The sequence below is a fragment of the Colius striatus genome, chromosome 21 (genome assembly GCF_028858725.1).
Source record: "Colius striatus isolate bColStr4 chromosome 21, bColStr4.1.hap1, whole genome shotgun sequence".
Taxonomy (NCBI): domain Eukaryota; kingdom Metazoa; phylum Chordata; class Aves; order Coliiformes; family Coliidae; genus Colius; species Colius striatus.
In genome coordinates, this window is record NC_084779.1 from 3595718 (window position 1) to 3608454 (window position 12737).

General features: G+C 54.4%; 1 protein-coding gene across 2 annotated transcripts; it reads right to left on the minus strand.

The window, feature by feature from the left end:
* Positions 1–1134: 1134 nt before the first annotated feature.
* PINK1 (PTEN induced kinase 1) lies at positions 1135–12485 on the minus strand. 2 transcript variants are annotated; one of them, XM_062013021.1, is made up of 8 exons: positions 12157–12485; positions 9522–9809; positions 8189–8292; positions 6309–6491; positions 4913–5076; positions 3615–3742; positions 2308–2538; positions 1135–1960 (listed from the first exon to the last, which is right to left on the minus strand). In XM_062013021.1, the coding sequence occupies exons 1-8, from the start codon at positions 12460–12462 to the stop codon at positions 1700–1702; spliced, it is 1665 nt and encodes a 554-aa protein (XP_061869005.1). In that variant the 5' UTR covers positions 12463–12485; the 3' UTR covers positions 1135–1699. The 2 variants fall into 2 exon arrangements, with proteins under 2 accessions (XP_061869005.1, XP_061869006.1); XM_062013022.1 differs by lacking the exon at positions 9522–9809.
* Between the last annotated feature and the right edge of the window lie 252 nt (positions 12486–12737).

A 12737-nucleotide genomic window follows, 5' to 3' on the forward strand; every position in this document is an offset into this window, starting at 1 on the left:
ACTGGGCTTTGCCAAAGCACCCAGAATGCTGAAGCAGCATAGAAATGGCTTGTTCAGGAAAGGCAACAGGAAAAAAGTGTGACCTCAGCAGAACCACAGAGGGACAACAAGCAGGCAAACAAGAAGCAGGACCAGGGTTGAAGACCCAGAGGTGCTGCTGCAGGATAAGCATTTGAGGCTGTTTCTGAGGGCAGAGGGATGGAATGAGATGATTTCCAGGAGAAGCAAGTGTCCAGTGTCTGGAATTAACCAGCACAGAACAAACCTGGGTTGGTCTAATAGAGATAAGCTGGAAATCAGATGAAATCCAATGAATGACAGCTAATCAGATGGCTCTGGCTCCCCATTCTGCTCCCTGTTGTGTAGTGAGTGGAAGAGGGAGGAAAAAATCAAGGAGGAGAAAGGGTGCTGCACACAGCTGCTCTGGGATGGGCTATCTGTGTATCCCACAGCCACTGCTGCAAGGACAAGGAACAACTCAGCATGTCAGCAAGCTGCTTGTGCTCAGCTAAACCAAAGTGGGGAGCAGCAGAGAGGTCAGAGCACAGATCTACTCCTGTAGAGTCTGGGGAACTGTCCCCACTGCTAGAGCTGGGGCACAGAGCTCACAGCACACACATACACACACACACAAGGCAGCCACCCCAGCTGCAGCCACCCTCTGAGAGCTCAGTCTCTAAGCAAAAGCAGCAGCAGCTTTGCTTAGGGTCAGGTCAAGACTTAAAAGTTTGTTTTCTGGCATTTTCTCCCCAAAGAGCTGCTCTGTCACAGTTTCCCAGGCCCTGTGCTCTGTGCTGAGCTTTCCTTCCAGCCCTGCCAGTGGGATTTTATGATCTTTATTGTGCAGAAGCATAAGTAACTTTCTCCCCTCTCACAGACATGAAATCAACCACGTTTCCATGAACACCACAGCTGCTGCTGCTCCCTGTCATCCCCCACTCAAGGCATCCTCCTTCCCTGCCCAACAGAAACAACTGGTGAAGGAGAAGAGCTTCTAAACTGAGCAGACACTGCTGCTCAGCCCCACTGCCTTTGCAGGACTAAGTGGAGATGGTTTGACTCAGCCAACCAGCTCTGACCATACAAGGACAAGAAGGAGGAGACAAACCCAAGTGGGTTTTGAGCTCAATGTACTTCCACTTTTCTGCCTAGAACCAGGCAGCTCTTTAATGGTGCAAGTGAGCAGCTCCTGCCATTAGCAGGCAGCAGCTCCCTCAGAGGCTTTTAGGCTGTTGTTTTACAGCAGGAGCCAGCAGTGGCTGCAGAGGAATAGCATCTTAATATCCCAAAGAAAAGAAGTTTCCCTTTGCCAGTTTGGCTTTCTCAGTGTATAGTTTGATGCTCTCATGTGAAGAGCCTTCTCCCACACCCCCATCCTCTTCTGCAAGGGAACTTGCTTCATTCAACACAGGACCCTAAAGTCAGGAATTCCCAAATGGGAACAAAACCAACCCCATCCCTCAGGACACCTGCAAGGCCCACACACCCTCCCCCCAAGGGAGTAAAGAGGCAAGAGCATTTCCTTTAGCAGGGAGAGTAAAGCAGTGCAGACTAATGCTTGCTAGGGTTAAACTCCACCTCCTTAAAGGCAGGTCTCAGCTTTTGCTCTCCAAAGCACTGCCAGGATTGCAGGCAGACACAAAAGACTGTTAGAAAGTGATGCTGAGCTATGCCCTGGTCATGCCCCAGCCAGTCCCTTTCACCCAGCCTGGCTTCTCCAGGCCAACAAGAGGAATATTGCTGCCCAGAGGTCTTCAAACTCAAGGTTTGCCAGGAAGCACATCTTCATTTTGGTTTCTACCCGGCTTTTATCCAGCAGGCCCTCCATGAGCAGAGCAGATGCAGACTGGCAGAGCAGCCAGGAGATCATCTGGTCAGGCTTCAGGGTCTTGGATGCTAGAACACTCTCACCCCAGAGACTCAGGTGAAGCACATTAGCAGCCACTCTAGCAGAAAGCCTCTGCAAAAGGAAGAAGAGGGAAGATGAACTGATCCTCCTCAACGTGCCTCACATCACTAGCAAGGAGCATGGAGGCTGCCAAAAGTCCTCTAAGGTCCCTCCCAAAGGCTCTCTGTGACTATAAATATCAATCAGCTGAATGTAAAACCCTCAGGTCAAGGTCCAGTCCCAACCACAAACACCTGCTGCAACCTCTGAGCTCTTCAGTGCCACATGTTGAGAGGCAACTTGTGTTCAAGCCAGCCCTGAGTTCTGCATTGCAGCCCAGAGCCCTTCAGGGCAACAGATCTACAAACAATACTCCCCAAGAGCAGGCAGCCCACTGCAGCAAGACAAAGGTTTCTTACCTTCTTGGGATCCCTCACAAGGAGCATCTTTACCACTTGCTTCACCTCCAGGGGCACATGCTGGGGCAGGCTGGGCAGCTGGGCCTCACTGTAACTTCTGCTTTCCAGGCTCCCTTGGCCATAGAAAGGATTGGCCAGGCCAAAGATTTCATAGGCCATTGTTCCAACAGCCCAAGCATCAGCTTTACTGTAGTTGATGACTGTGTTTGGCCCAGCTGAGGCTGTGCTCACCTGTCACAGAGATGGAGATGTTCAGACAAACAGCTCTGAGTGTGGCCAGTGTTGCTAACAACTGCTTCAAGGGTCATGCTGGCACTGCTGGAATAATCTCTGCTGTAACTAAACCCTATGGGCTTGCTCTAAGGCCTCTGGCACTGCTCAGCTCACCAAGACACTGGCAGGGGGTTTGGTCACTGTGCCTGGGCTTTGGTTGTAGCCTGAGGGCCAATTCTTGTGGTCATTTTGGACAGAGAGGAGAAATGTGGGTGACCACGTGGCACTTAAGCAGTGCAAGGCAAGGGGCTCTTGCTGAAGCACACAGGGAAGGGGTGTCTTTGCTATTGTTTCAGAGAACCAGGAAGGAACTGTCATTAATTCTGCAGCCACCTTAGAATCAGACAATTGTTTTGGGTGGGAAAAAGCCCTTTAAGCTCATTGAGCCCTAACACTGACCCCACACTGCCAAGCCCATGACTTTAGCCAAAGGCTACTGTCACAGCACAAGGACTGGTGGGTCAACTTCTTCACTAGCTACAAAGAATGAGGCCTGAAGAGCAAACACTCAGAGGGGTGTCAGCCCCTGTGCCAGGCTGCCCAGGGAGCTAGAGGAGTGCCCAGCCCTGGAGGGATCCCAAAGCCATGGAGCTGAGGTGCTGAGGGCTGTGGGTCAGTGCTGGGCTGGGCAGGGTGAGGGCAGGGCTGGGACTGCAGCAGCTCCAAGGGCTTTAACAACCAAAATGACTCTACAGTTCTATGCTGCAGGGTGAGATTAGTTATGCAGTAACCAGCTGTGGTACTGTCTTGCATGAGCAAGTTCAGCCATCAAGCAGGAACAGGTAGAAAATGCTCAATGACAGTGGCTTTCAGTGGGTCTCACTGCCAACACACACCAGCAGAGACCACTTGAGTGTGTGCACATGGGGCAGGCTCAGGGACAAACCATCTGCACCCATCCCCTCCACTGCTTCCAGACCTTATCCCACCCTATTGTCAAGTTCTTGTCACAGCCTGAACCACAGCTGGGGCTGAAACTCTTCTGTCCCCACAGCAGGACAAGCCCCACAAACCATTACTAGAGGGGGATTTACCTCAGGGGCCATGAGAGCGCTGTTGCCACCTCGATCCATGCCACTGCTGGTGAAAGGCAATCTCAGGCCAAGGTGTTCATCTGCCAGACAGCACCCAAAGTCTGTGATCACCAGCCAGGGGCAGCCAGCTGTGAAAGACACCAGAGGCAGTGATGGCTTTGGCAGGAGCTGGCTCTATTAGACCCCCACATCACACAGACAGCAGAGACAGACTTCTGGAGCAGCCTCAATATCCCCAGGGACCAGCACAACCAACACACTGTTTCCACAGAATCCCAGGGTGATGGGAAGGGCCCTGCAGAGCTCATCCAGCCCCAGCCCCTGCTCAAGTAGGTTCCCCTGGCTCAGGGACATGTCCAGGTGGGGTTGGAAACCTCCTGAGAAGGAGCCTCCACACCCTCCCTGGGCAGCCTGGGCCAGGGCTCCCTCACCTCAGCACCAAAGGACTTTCTCCTCCTGTGCCAGTGGAACTTGCTGTGTTCCAGTTTATGTCCATCACCCCTTGTCCTGGCACTGGGCACTACAGAGAAAGTGTCACCCCATCCCCTTGACATCTACCTTTCACATACTTGTCAGTATTAATGAGGTTCCCCTGAGCTCAGGCTTCTCTTCCCCAGGCTGAACAGCCCCAGGGCTGCAGCCTTTCCTCCTCACACACATGTTGCAGCCCCTCAGCATCTTGCTGGCCCTGCACTGGCCTCTCTCCAGCAGTTCCCTGTCTCTCTGCAGCTGGGGAGCCCAGCACTGGCCACAGGACTCCAGATGAGGCCTCAGCAGGGCAGAGCAGAGGGGCAGCACAACCTCCCTGGCCCTGCTGCCCACACTCTCCTTGCTGCCCCCAGGCTGCCACTGGCCCCTTGCCCACGAGGCCACGTTGCTGCTCATGTTGAGTTTGTTCTCCCCCAGCACTGCCAGGTCTCTGTCCTGGAGCTGCTCTCCAGCAGGTCACCCCCAGCCTGTGCTGCTCATGGGCTTGTTCCTCCCCAGCTGCAGGACTCTGCCCTTGGTGCCCCTCAGCAGGTTCCTCTGTGCCCAACTCTCAGCCTGCCCAGCTCTCAGGGACTGGAAGCTCAGCCTCTGGGGAATCAGCCAGTGCTCCCAGTTTGGTGCCAGCAGGGAACTTGCTGAGGGTCCCTCTGTCCCCTCATCCAAGTCATTGATGATGATATTGAGTCAGACTGGCCCCAGAACTGACCCTTGTTGAACCCCCACTGGCCACAGGCCTCCAACTCCAACTGTGTGCCTTCCATCACTTGTGTGTGTGACTTAACAGGTTCATTTACCCTCAGTCTACATACCAGAATCAAATTCAACCAGGATGTTGTCAGACTTCAGGTCTCTGTGTGCTATTCCATGTTGAACCAGATGATCCACACCTTCCAGGAGCTGCAACATCATCATTGTGCAGAGCCACACATCCGGGCTGTTCTCCCTCAGGTACTGGCACAGCGTGCAGGGGTAACTGCTCACAACAATACCAAGCTCTCAGTTAGCATCCTGGAAGCTTATCACTTGCAATTCAACCTCAGTGCTGGCTGGCTGGGGATCCAGCAAACCTGCATGTGCCAAATTCTCCCTGACCTTCCAGCATCTCAGCCTCAACCTCTCTGCTGGTCTCAAATCACAGGATCACAGCATGGTGGGGGTTGGAAGGGACCTTTAGAGCTCATCCAGTCCAACCCCCTGCAGAAGCAGCTCCCACCTAGATCAGGTCACACAGGAACGTGTCCAGGTGGGTCTTGAAGAGCTCCAAGGAAGGAGCCTCCACACCCTCCCTGGGCAGCCTGGGCCAGGGCTCCCTCACTGAAACACTGAAACAGTTTTCCCTTATGTTTCAATGGACCTTTTTGTGTTCCAGTTTATGTCCATCAGCCCCTGTCCTGTTACTGGGCACTACAGAAAGAAAGTGCTGCCCCAACCTCCTGACACCCACCATTGAGATACTTGTAACTATTAATGAGATCCCCCCTCAGTCTCCTTTTCTCTAGACTAAAACCCTCTCTTTTGCATCAGCATTTGGTGCTTTTGCCTGAGTTTGAGGACTCCAAAGAAATGAAGCCTGTTAAACAAGGGCTCCAGGCACCCAGTGGTCATTCTTACAGGGTTTGGTTGTAGTGTGAAGGGGGTAGATGAATAACAAAGATCTTAGAAGCAAAACAAGGAGGTGTGCTACTCAGGAGACAACATCAGATTCTTGAGATGGAGAGGAGACAGAGCATTTCTCCAGACTCAGGAAGACAAAAGAGTGAGAGACAGAAGGTGCCTGTATGTCAGTGCCAAGTTGAAACCAAAACCCAACTAAGAAGGCCAGAGATGCACTAAGACCCCTCATTGCTGATTCCACCCTGACTCCAGCAGCGTGTTCAGACTAAGGGTGTAGCTCAGACTTAGGAGGGCAGACAGATGAGGACAAGCTCCACACTACTTAGGAGGGCAGACAGATGAGGACAAGCTCCACACTTCTGACTTTAATTTGGGGTAATCACTCAAAAGAACAGCTTGTCTTCATTGCTGAGCATGACTTAAAACCTCAAGGACTTGGAACAGATCTCCAGAGGCGTTTCCAAGAGTGTGCTCTGCTTCTCTGGCAGCAGCCCAGGCCAAAGCTTTGCAAGGACTGGTGGAGCAGCAGAACACACAGTCCCACAGCATGACAAAAAGTCTGAGCCACAGAACATCCTTCTTTCTACCTACCTCTTCATCACCAAGAAGAGAGTGCGGCTGCGACCGATCCCTCTGGGATTCAGGCTCACAGGTAGAACATCAGGATACTCTGTGAAGGCTCCAGGCAGCAAAGGGACAGAGGAGGTGAAAGCTCTCAGCACCTGGATTATGTTTGGATGAGGCTGCAACTTCTTCCTCCCAGGGACTGGTTTTCTGTATAGAGAAAACAGACTGCATTGGTTTTCTGCTCAGTTCTGATTTATCACTGACACCTCTTGTTATTTCTGGAACCACTTTTCCCAAAAGCACAGAATTTAAGGGCTGGAAGGGACCTGGGAAGCTCATCCAGTGCAATCCCCCTGCCAGAGCAGCACCACCTAGAGTAGGGCACATAGGAACCATCCAGCTGGGTTTTGAAGACCTGCAGAGCAGCCTCCACACCTTCCCTGGGCAGCCTGAGCCAGGGCTCCCTCACCTCAACCTGATACAGTTTTCCCTTATGTTTCAATGGACCTTTTTGTGTTCCAGTTTATGTCCATCAGCCCCTGTCCTGTTACTGGGCACTACAGAAAGAAAGTGCTGCCCCAACCTCCTGACACCCACCACTGAGAAATTTTTAACTATTAATGAGGTTCCCCTGAGCTCAGGCTTCTGTTCCCCAGGCTGAACAGCCCCAGGGCTGCAGCCTTTCCTCCTCACACACATGTTCCAGCCCCTCAGCATCTTGCTGGCCCTGCACTGGCCTCTCTCCAGCAGTTCCCTGTCTCTCTGCAGCTGGGGAGCCCAGAACTGGCCACAGGACTCCAGATGAGGCCTCCCCAGGGCAGAGCAGAACCTCCCTGCTGCCCACACTCTTCTTAATACATCCCAGAGCTTCTATTTGATGGGGCTCACCGCAATGCAAGGCAGGTTACCTGGCTGGACCTGCAGATCTCTCTCCACTCTCATCCCCTGAATGCCCAACGCCCCTGGGGCTGCCCTGTTACCCTCAGCTAGTGACACACCACGTGACATTCATGATTCACTTGTACTGGCAGCTGAGATGTATTTGAGGTTTCAGTCAGACAATCCAGACTGTGGACTCCAGTGTTTCAAACCAAACAGAAAAGACACATCTTTTAACAAAACAACTGGAGATAATTTCAAGGTTTCCCCCCCAGTTTCCCTCCTTGGTGCTGTTTGTTCCTCACTCAAGTGAAAGAGCAGGAACTGAGTCATCTTCCATTTCCTTTCTCATGAGAGAACTGGGACAATTTCCACCTCCTTGCCCAGAATCCATTTTACAATCAAACCACTTCTAAACCAGTAGAGTCCATTTGTTGGATGTTTAATACAGTCAAAACAATGGCAGGTGTGTGCTTCTGTCACTGAAAAGCACCACAAGCCCACTGAAATGATGTTTAAACAGAAGCAGCTCCTCTCAGCCACCAAAACATTTTACACATGGGGAAACTAAGGCTGGCCCCAGGGCTGGCAGGACTCCAACTGGTCCCCAGTTACCAGTGTACCCTTGTGATGCCCTCTGGACTACACTATCCAAGCCAGAATAGTCTTGGTGTGAGTGTTTCCCCACACAGCAACTCCTCAGAGGAAACAAGGCTGTGTTAAATCACTATTTGAACAGCAGTGTGGCTGTGTGGTTTCCTAACTGCACTGCTGAAAAGTGCCCAAGGCAGCCAGCAGCCTGTCCCTGGGTGATGTCTGAGGTGTGAGGCACTTCCACAGGCACTCTCAGTCAGACAGAACATCCACACACATCTCCCAGGGCATTAACAATCCCATCACTTTGCTTTTGGCTGCTTTCAGGAAGTAGCAGAGAAACATCTGGTCATGTCCTTAACAGTACAGATGTGCTGCACAATTAACTGCTGGCACCTGAGAACTGCTCCCACAACCCATGACAACTGTACCTGTGTCCAGAGACAGCTCCATATTCTCCAGCTAAGGCAACTCCTGTGGCTGGCACCAGCTCCCTGCCCATGGCACTGAGGATGGCTTCACTTGATGAACTATCCTGCAACAGCAATTAACAGCAATTAACACACCACATGGGGTTAAGCTCCAAACAAACCCAGCCTCAACACAGCCCTGACAGCAGATAATCCTGATGCTGGCACTGTATCTGGAGCTACAACTGAGACTGAAGGGACTGCCCTCCTTTGAGGAAGGCAATTAATCACTGAAAGAACTTCCTCAGGGACATGGAAAGGCCTTTACCTGCAGAAAGAAATCCATTTCCAAAGCCTCCTCAACAGCTGGACCTCTGAGCTGTACATTAACACACTCTTTTAACCTTAAAATCTGTCTGGAAAAGCCCCCAGGTAAATGCCAGGGTCCTTCCAGAGCCCACAGGGTTTCAGATGCTGGCATTTTGGAAGACTCTTTCAGAATATCCACTTGTCACATCAAGTGTCACAAAAGCTCTGTGAAAGCCTGTGAAAAGCCATGGCAAAGATACCTTTTAAATGTGGAACAGCTGCACTGCAGGGCTGGATCACCAGAGAGGCACCTGGGCTGGGAAACACTAGCACAGATGGCCTCAAGTTGCCCCAGGGGAGGTTGAGGCTGGAGCTGGGGCAGAACTGTTTCCCTGAGAGGGGTGTCAGCCCCTGTGCCAGGCTGCCCAGGGAGCTGGGGCAGTGCCCAGCCCTGGAGGGATCCCAAAGCCCTGGAGCTGAGGTGCTGAGGGCCAGGGGTCAGTGCTGGGCTGGGTGAGGGGAGGGGGTGGACTCCATCAGCTTAAAGGGCTTTTCCACCAAAACGATTCTATGATTCTACAATCTCACCCCACTTCATGGCAAGGGGACCCAGCCTCCTTCCAAATATCCCCTCCATAACCAACAACTCCAGCACCACCATTAGCTCTCAATGCTGCTTCCAGAGGTATGTGGATTGCTAATTATCTCACTCTGGGACCACTCACTAACAATCCACATCTCCAACATCTCCTATCAACACAGGAGATTTGATACAGGCTGCCCAGGGAGGGTGTGGAAGCTCCTTCCTTGGAGCTCTTCAAGACCCACCTGGACACGTTCCTGTGTGACCTGATCTAGGTGGGAGCTGCTTCTGCAGGGATGCTGGGCTGGATGAGCTCTGCAGGTCCCTTCCAACCCCCACCAGTCTGTGATCCTGTGACACCACTCATCAAGCACCACATAATTAGCACTTTCAACACTGGGGAGTTCAAACCCTTCAGCCAGAGTCAGTGATAGAGAAGAAGATGAAGAACTGACTCCTTACCGAAATGTTCCACATCATTTTGATAGCTAATGGAAAAGCCTCTTGGGGTTTCACTACAGCCTCCTCTTCAGCTGCCTGGGAAGCTGAGCTGTGATCCTGCTGCATCACTGGCCCCTGCCCCACACACCTCTGAGGATGGTGAGAGGAAGAGATAGCTGCTTCATACACAGCAGCGTTGCAGCCCTTCCCCAGGGGCTGGCCGATGAGATATTCCTCCAGCTTGAAGCCCTGCCAGCGGAAGGAGCTCAGAGGATCTTTCTGTGGCTTGTTCTTTCCCACAAACACTGTCTGAAAGGAGTAAAGAAAGACAAACCCCACTCAGTTATCCAAGATATCCCAAGGAAGGAAGAACTCCTGCGCTGTTTCACTGCTATTACACAGCCCCTTGGGTTGGTCCAACCTGAAAGCCACAACCAGGCTTTAAACCATTAGGCTCAGGTCACTGCAACCACTTGGGAAAGCAATTTGCAGGCCCTATTGTTTTGTCTGAAACAAATTAACCCTAAAACAAGTCTTGACCAAAGGTTCCCTCCTCCTGGAGACCCATAGGAAGCAAAGGAATACAGAGGAGGAGTCATTTGCTAATCTAGAACATAAAGGTGCCTTGCAAACTAAAAGATATGTACTGTCCCACTTTTCTCCCCCTCCATAAATGAGCCAGGCAAAGAGCACTGAAAAGAAAACCCAAGATAAGAGCCAGAAAAACAAGGCCCTGAGCTTTTGAGGCACCCAAGTACAAGGGTTGGTTAGTTCAAGGAAGAGTCAGTCAGAGAAAGCTGGGGGAGGAAAACAAGAGGGGTGAGAAAACAAAGCACAGGAGGGCTGGTGGGGAGCTGAACCACTGTGCTGGTACTCCTCCAGGTCTGAGGTGTCCCAGCTGTCACCTGGATGGACATAAACCACAGCACTTCTCCATGAGCTACAGCCCCACGTGCTACTGGCTGTCTTCAGGACGTGTCCCTGTGGCAAAGGGACACAGGGACAGTGGAAGGGAGAAGACAGCAAATGTAACCACCCAGGTAGGGCAAGGGGGGAAAGGGCAGCCTGAGAAAGCTCAGGGAAAGGCAGAACCTCCATGGGAATGTGTCTGTCTGCAGTCAGCAGGGCAGGGGATGGCTCCTGGCACCAAAGGGCTATTTTTACTCACATTCAGTGCTGCTTGTCCCCAGTGTCCTGCCAGCATGGCCTGGCACTGCCTTATGCAGCCCTCACCTGTCCCAGGGACAGACTGTGGGGCTCAACACCCCATTACCAGAGCTCTGACCCCCTCTCTTTGTGAGGGGATGGAGTGAGGGTCTCCCTACACTGAGGACCCCCCTACAAGGGCAGTGAGGGGCTGCTGAGAGGCTTCCCCAGCACCTCATTTTTGGGGAGGAATCTGCGAGGCTGCCCACTGCAGTCCCTGCTTTGGCGATGTGCCTGAGAGGGGCTTGTAGCAGCCCTCCCCTCCCTGGGAGATGAACCTGAGGGGCTCCCCAAATCAAGGAACTCCCTTCCCCTTCATCAGGGGTGTCTGAGGGCTTCCCACTCCAGTGACCCCAATCCCCTTCATGAGGGGTGTCTGAGGGGCTTCCCACACCAGTGACCCCAATCCCCTTCATCAAGGGTGTCTGAGGGGCTTCCCACACCAGTGACCCCAATCCCCTTCATCAGGGGTGTCTGAGGGGCTTCCCACACCAGTGACCCCAATCCCCTTCATCAGGGGTGTCTGAGGGGCTTCCACACCAGTGACCCCAATCCCCTTCATCAGGGGTGTCTGAGGGGCTTCCACACCAGTGACCCCAATCCCCTTCATCAGGGGTGTCTGAGGGGCTTCCCACACCAGTGACCCCAATCCCCTTCATCAGGGGTGTCTGAGGGGCTTCCACACCAGTGACCCCAATCCCCTTCATCAGGGGTATCTGAGGGGCTTCCACACCAGTGACCCCAATCCCCATCATCAGGGGTGTCTGAGGGGCTTCCCACACCAGTGACCCCAATCCCCTTCATCAGGGGTGTCTGAGGGGCTTCCACACCAGTGACCCCAATCCCCTTCATCAGGGGTGTCTGAGGGGCTTCCACACCAGTGACCCCAATCCCCTTCATCAGGGGTGTCTGAGGGGCTTCCCACACCAGTGACCCCAATCCCCTTCATCAGGGGTGACTGAGGGGCTTCCACACCAGTGACCCCAATCCCCTTCATGAGGGGTGTCTGAGGGGCTTCCCACATAGTGACCCCCCAATCCCCTTCATCAGGGGTGTCTGAGGGGCTTCCCACACCAGTGACCCCAATCCCCTTCATCAGGGGTGTCTGAGGGGCTTCCACACCAGTGACCCCAATCCCCTTCATCAGGGGTGTCTGAGGGGCTTCCACACCAGTGACCCCAATCCCCTTCATCAGGGGTGACTGAGGGGCTTCCACACCAGTGACCCCAATCCCCTTCATGAGGGGTGTCTGAGGGGCTTCCCACATAGTGACCCCCCAATCCCCTTCATCAGGGGTGACTGAGGGGCTTCCACACCAGTGACCCCAATCCCCTTCATGAGGGGTGTCTGAGGCGTTTCCACACCAAGGACAGCCCCTCTCCCCCTTCTTCTCGCGGCTGCCCGCGGGGCTCCCCAGAAGGCAGCCGTGGGGTCCCGCAGCCCCCCGCACCTGGATGTGCCGACACGCCGCCTCGGCCCGTCGCTGCTCCTCCAGGCGCGGCTCCACCAGCCCCAGCGCCATGACCAGCGCCAGGCAGGCCCCGCCACGGCCCCGCCGCGCCACGGCCGCCAGCCCCTCGGCCGGGCCGCGCAGGAGGAGGCTGCGGACGGCCGGCAGCCAGGACAGCCAGGGCCGCCATGGCGAGGGCGGCGGAGCGGGCCGGGGGTCGGGCCGGGGGTCGAGGCGCGGGACGCGGAGAGGGCGGTAGCGCGGCAGCAGCCGCAGGGCCCGGGCCAGCAGCAGCCGGACCGCCATGGCCGCCGCGTCTGCGCAACCAGCGGCGCGGCTCCGGCAGGCGGAGCCATGGCGCGGCGTCACCCGCACGGCACGGCACGGCACGGCACGGCACGGCACGGCACGGCACGGCACGGCACGGCACGGCACGGCACGGCACGGCACGGCACACAGCCTGGGACACAGCCCGGGACACTGCCCAGCATGGCACGGCACAGCCCGGCACGGCACGGCGGGGCTGGCATCGACACGGCACGGGACACGGCACGGGACACAGCCCGGGACACTGCCCAGCA

Coding starts and splice junctions, on each gene's coding strand:
- PINK1 (XM_062013021.1), bottom strand. CDS start 12,462: ATGGCGGTCCGGCTGCTGCTGGCCCGGGCCCTGCGGCTGCTGCCGCGC. Junction 9,810..12,156: donor CGGCGTGTCGGCACATCCAG/GTGCGGGGGGCT, acceptor TACTCCTTTCAG/ACAGTGTTTGTGGGAAAGAA. Junction 2,539..3,614: donor GCGCTCTCATGGCCCCTGAG/GTAAATCCCCCT, acceptor TCTCTGTGACAG/GTGAGCACAGCCTCAGCTGG.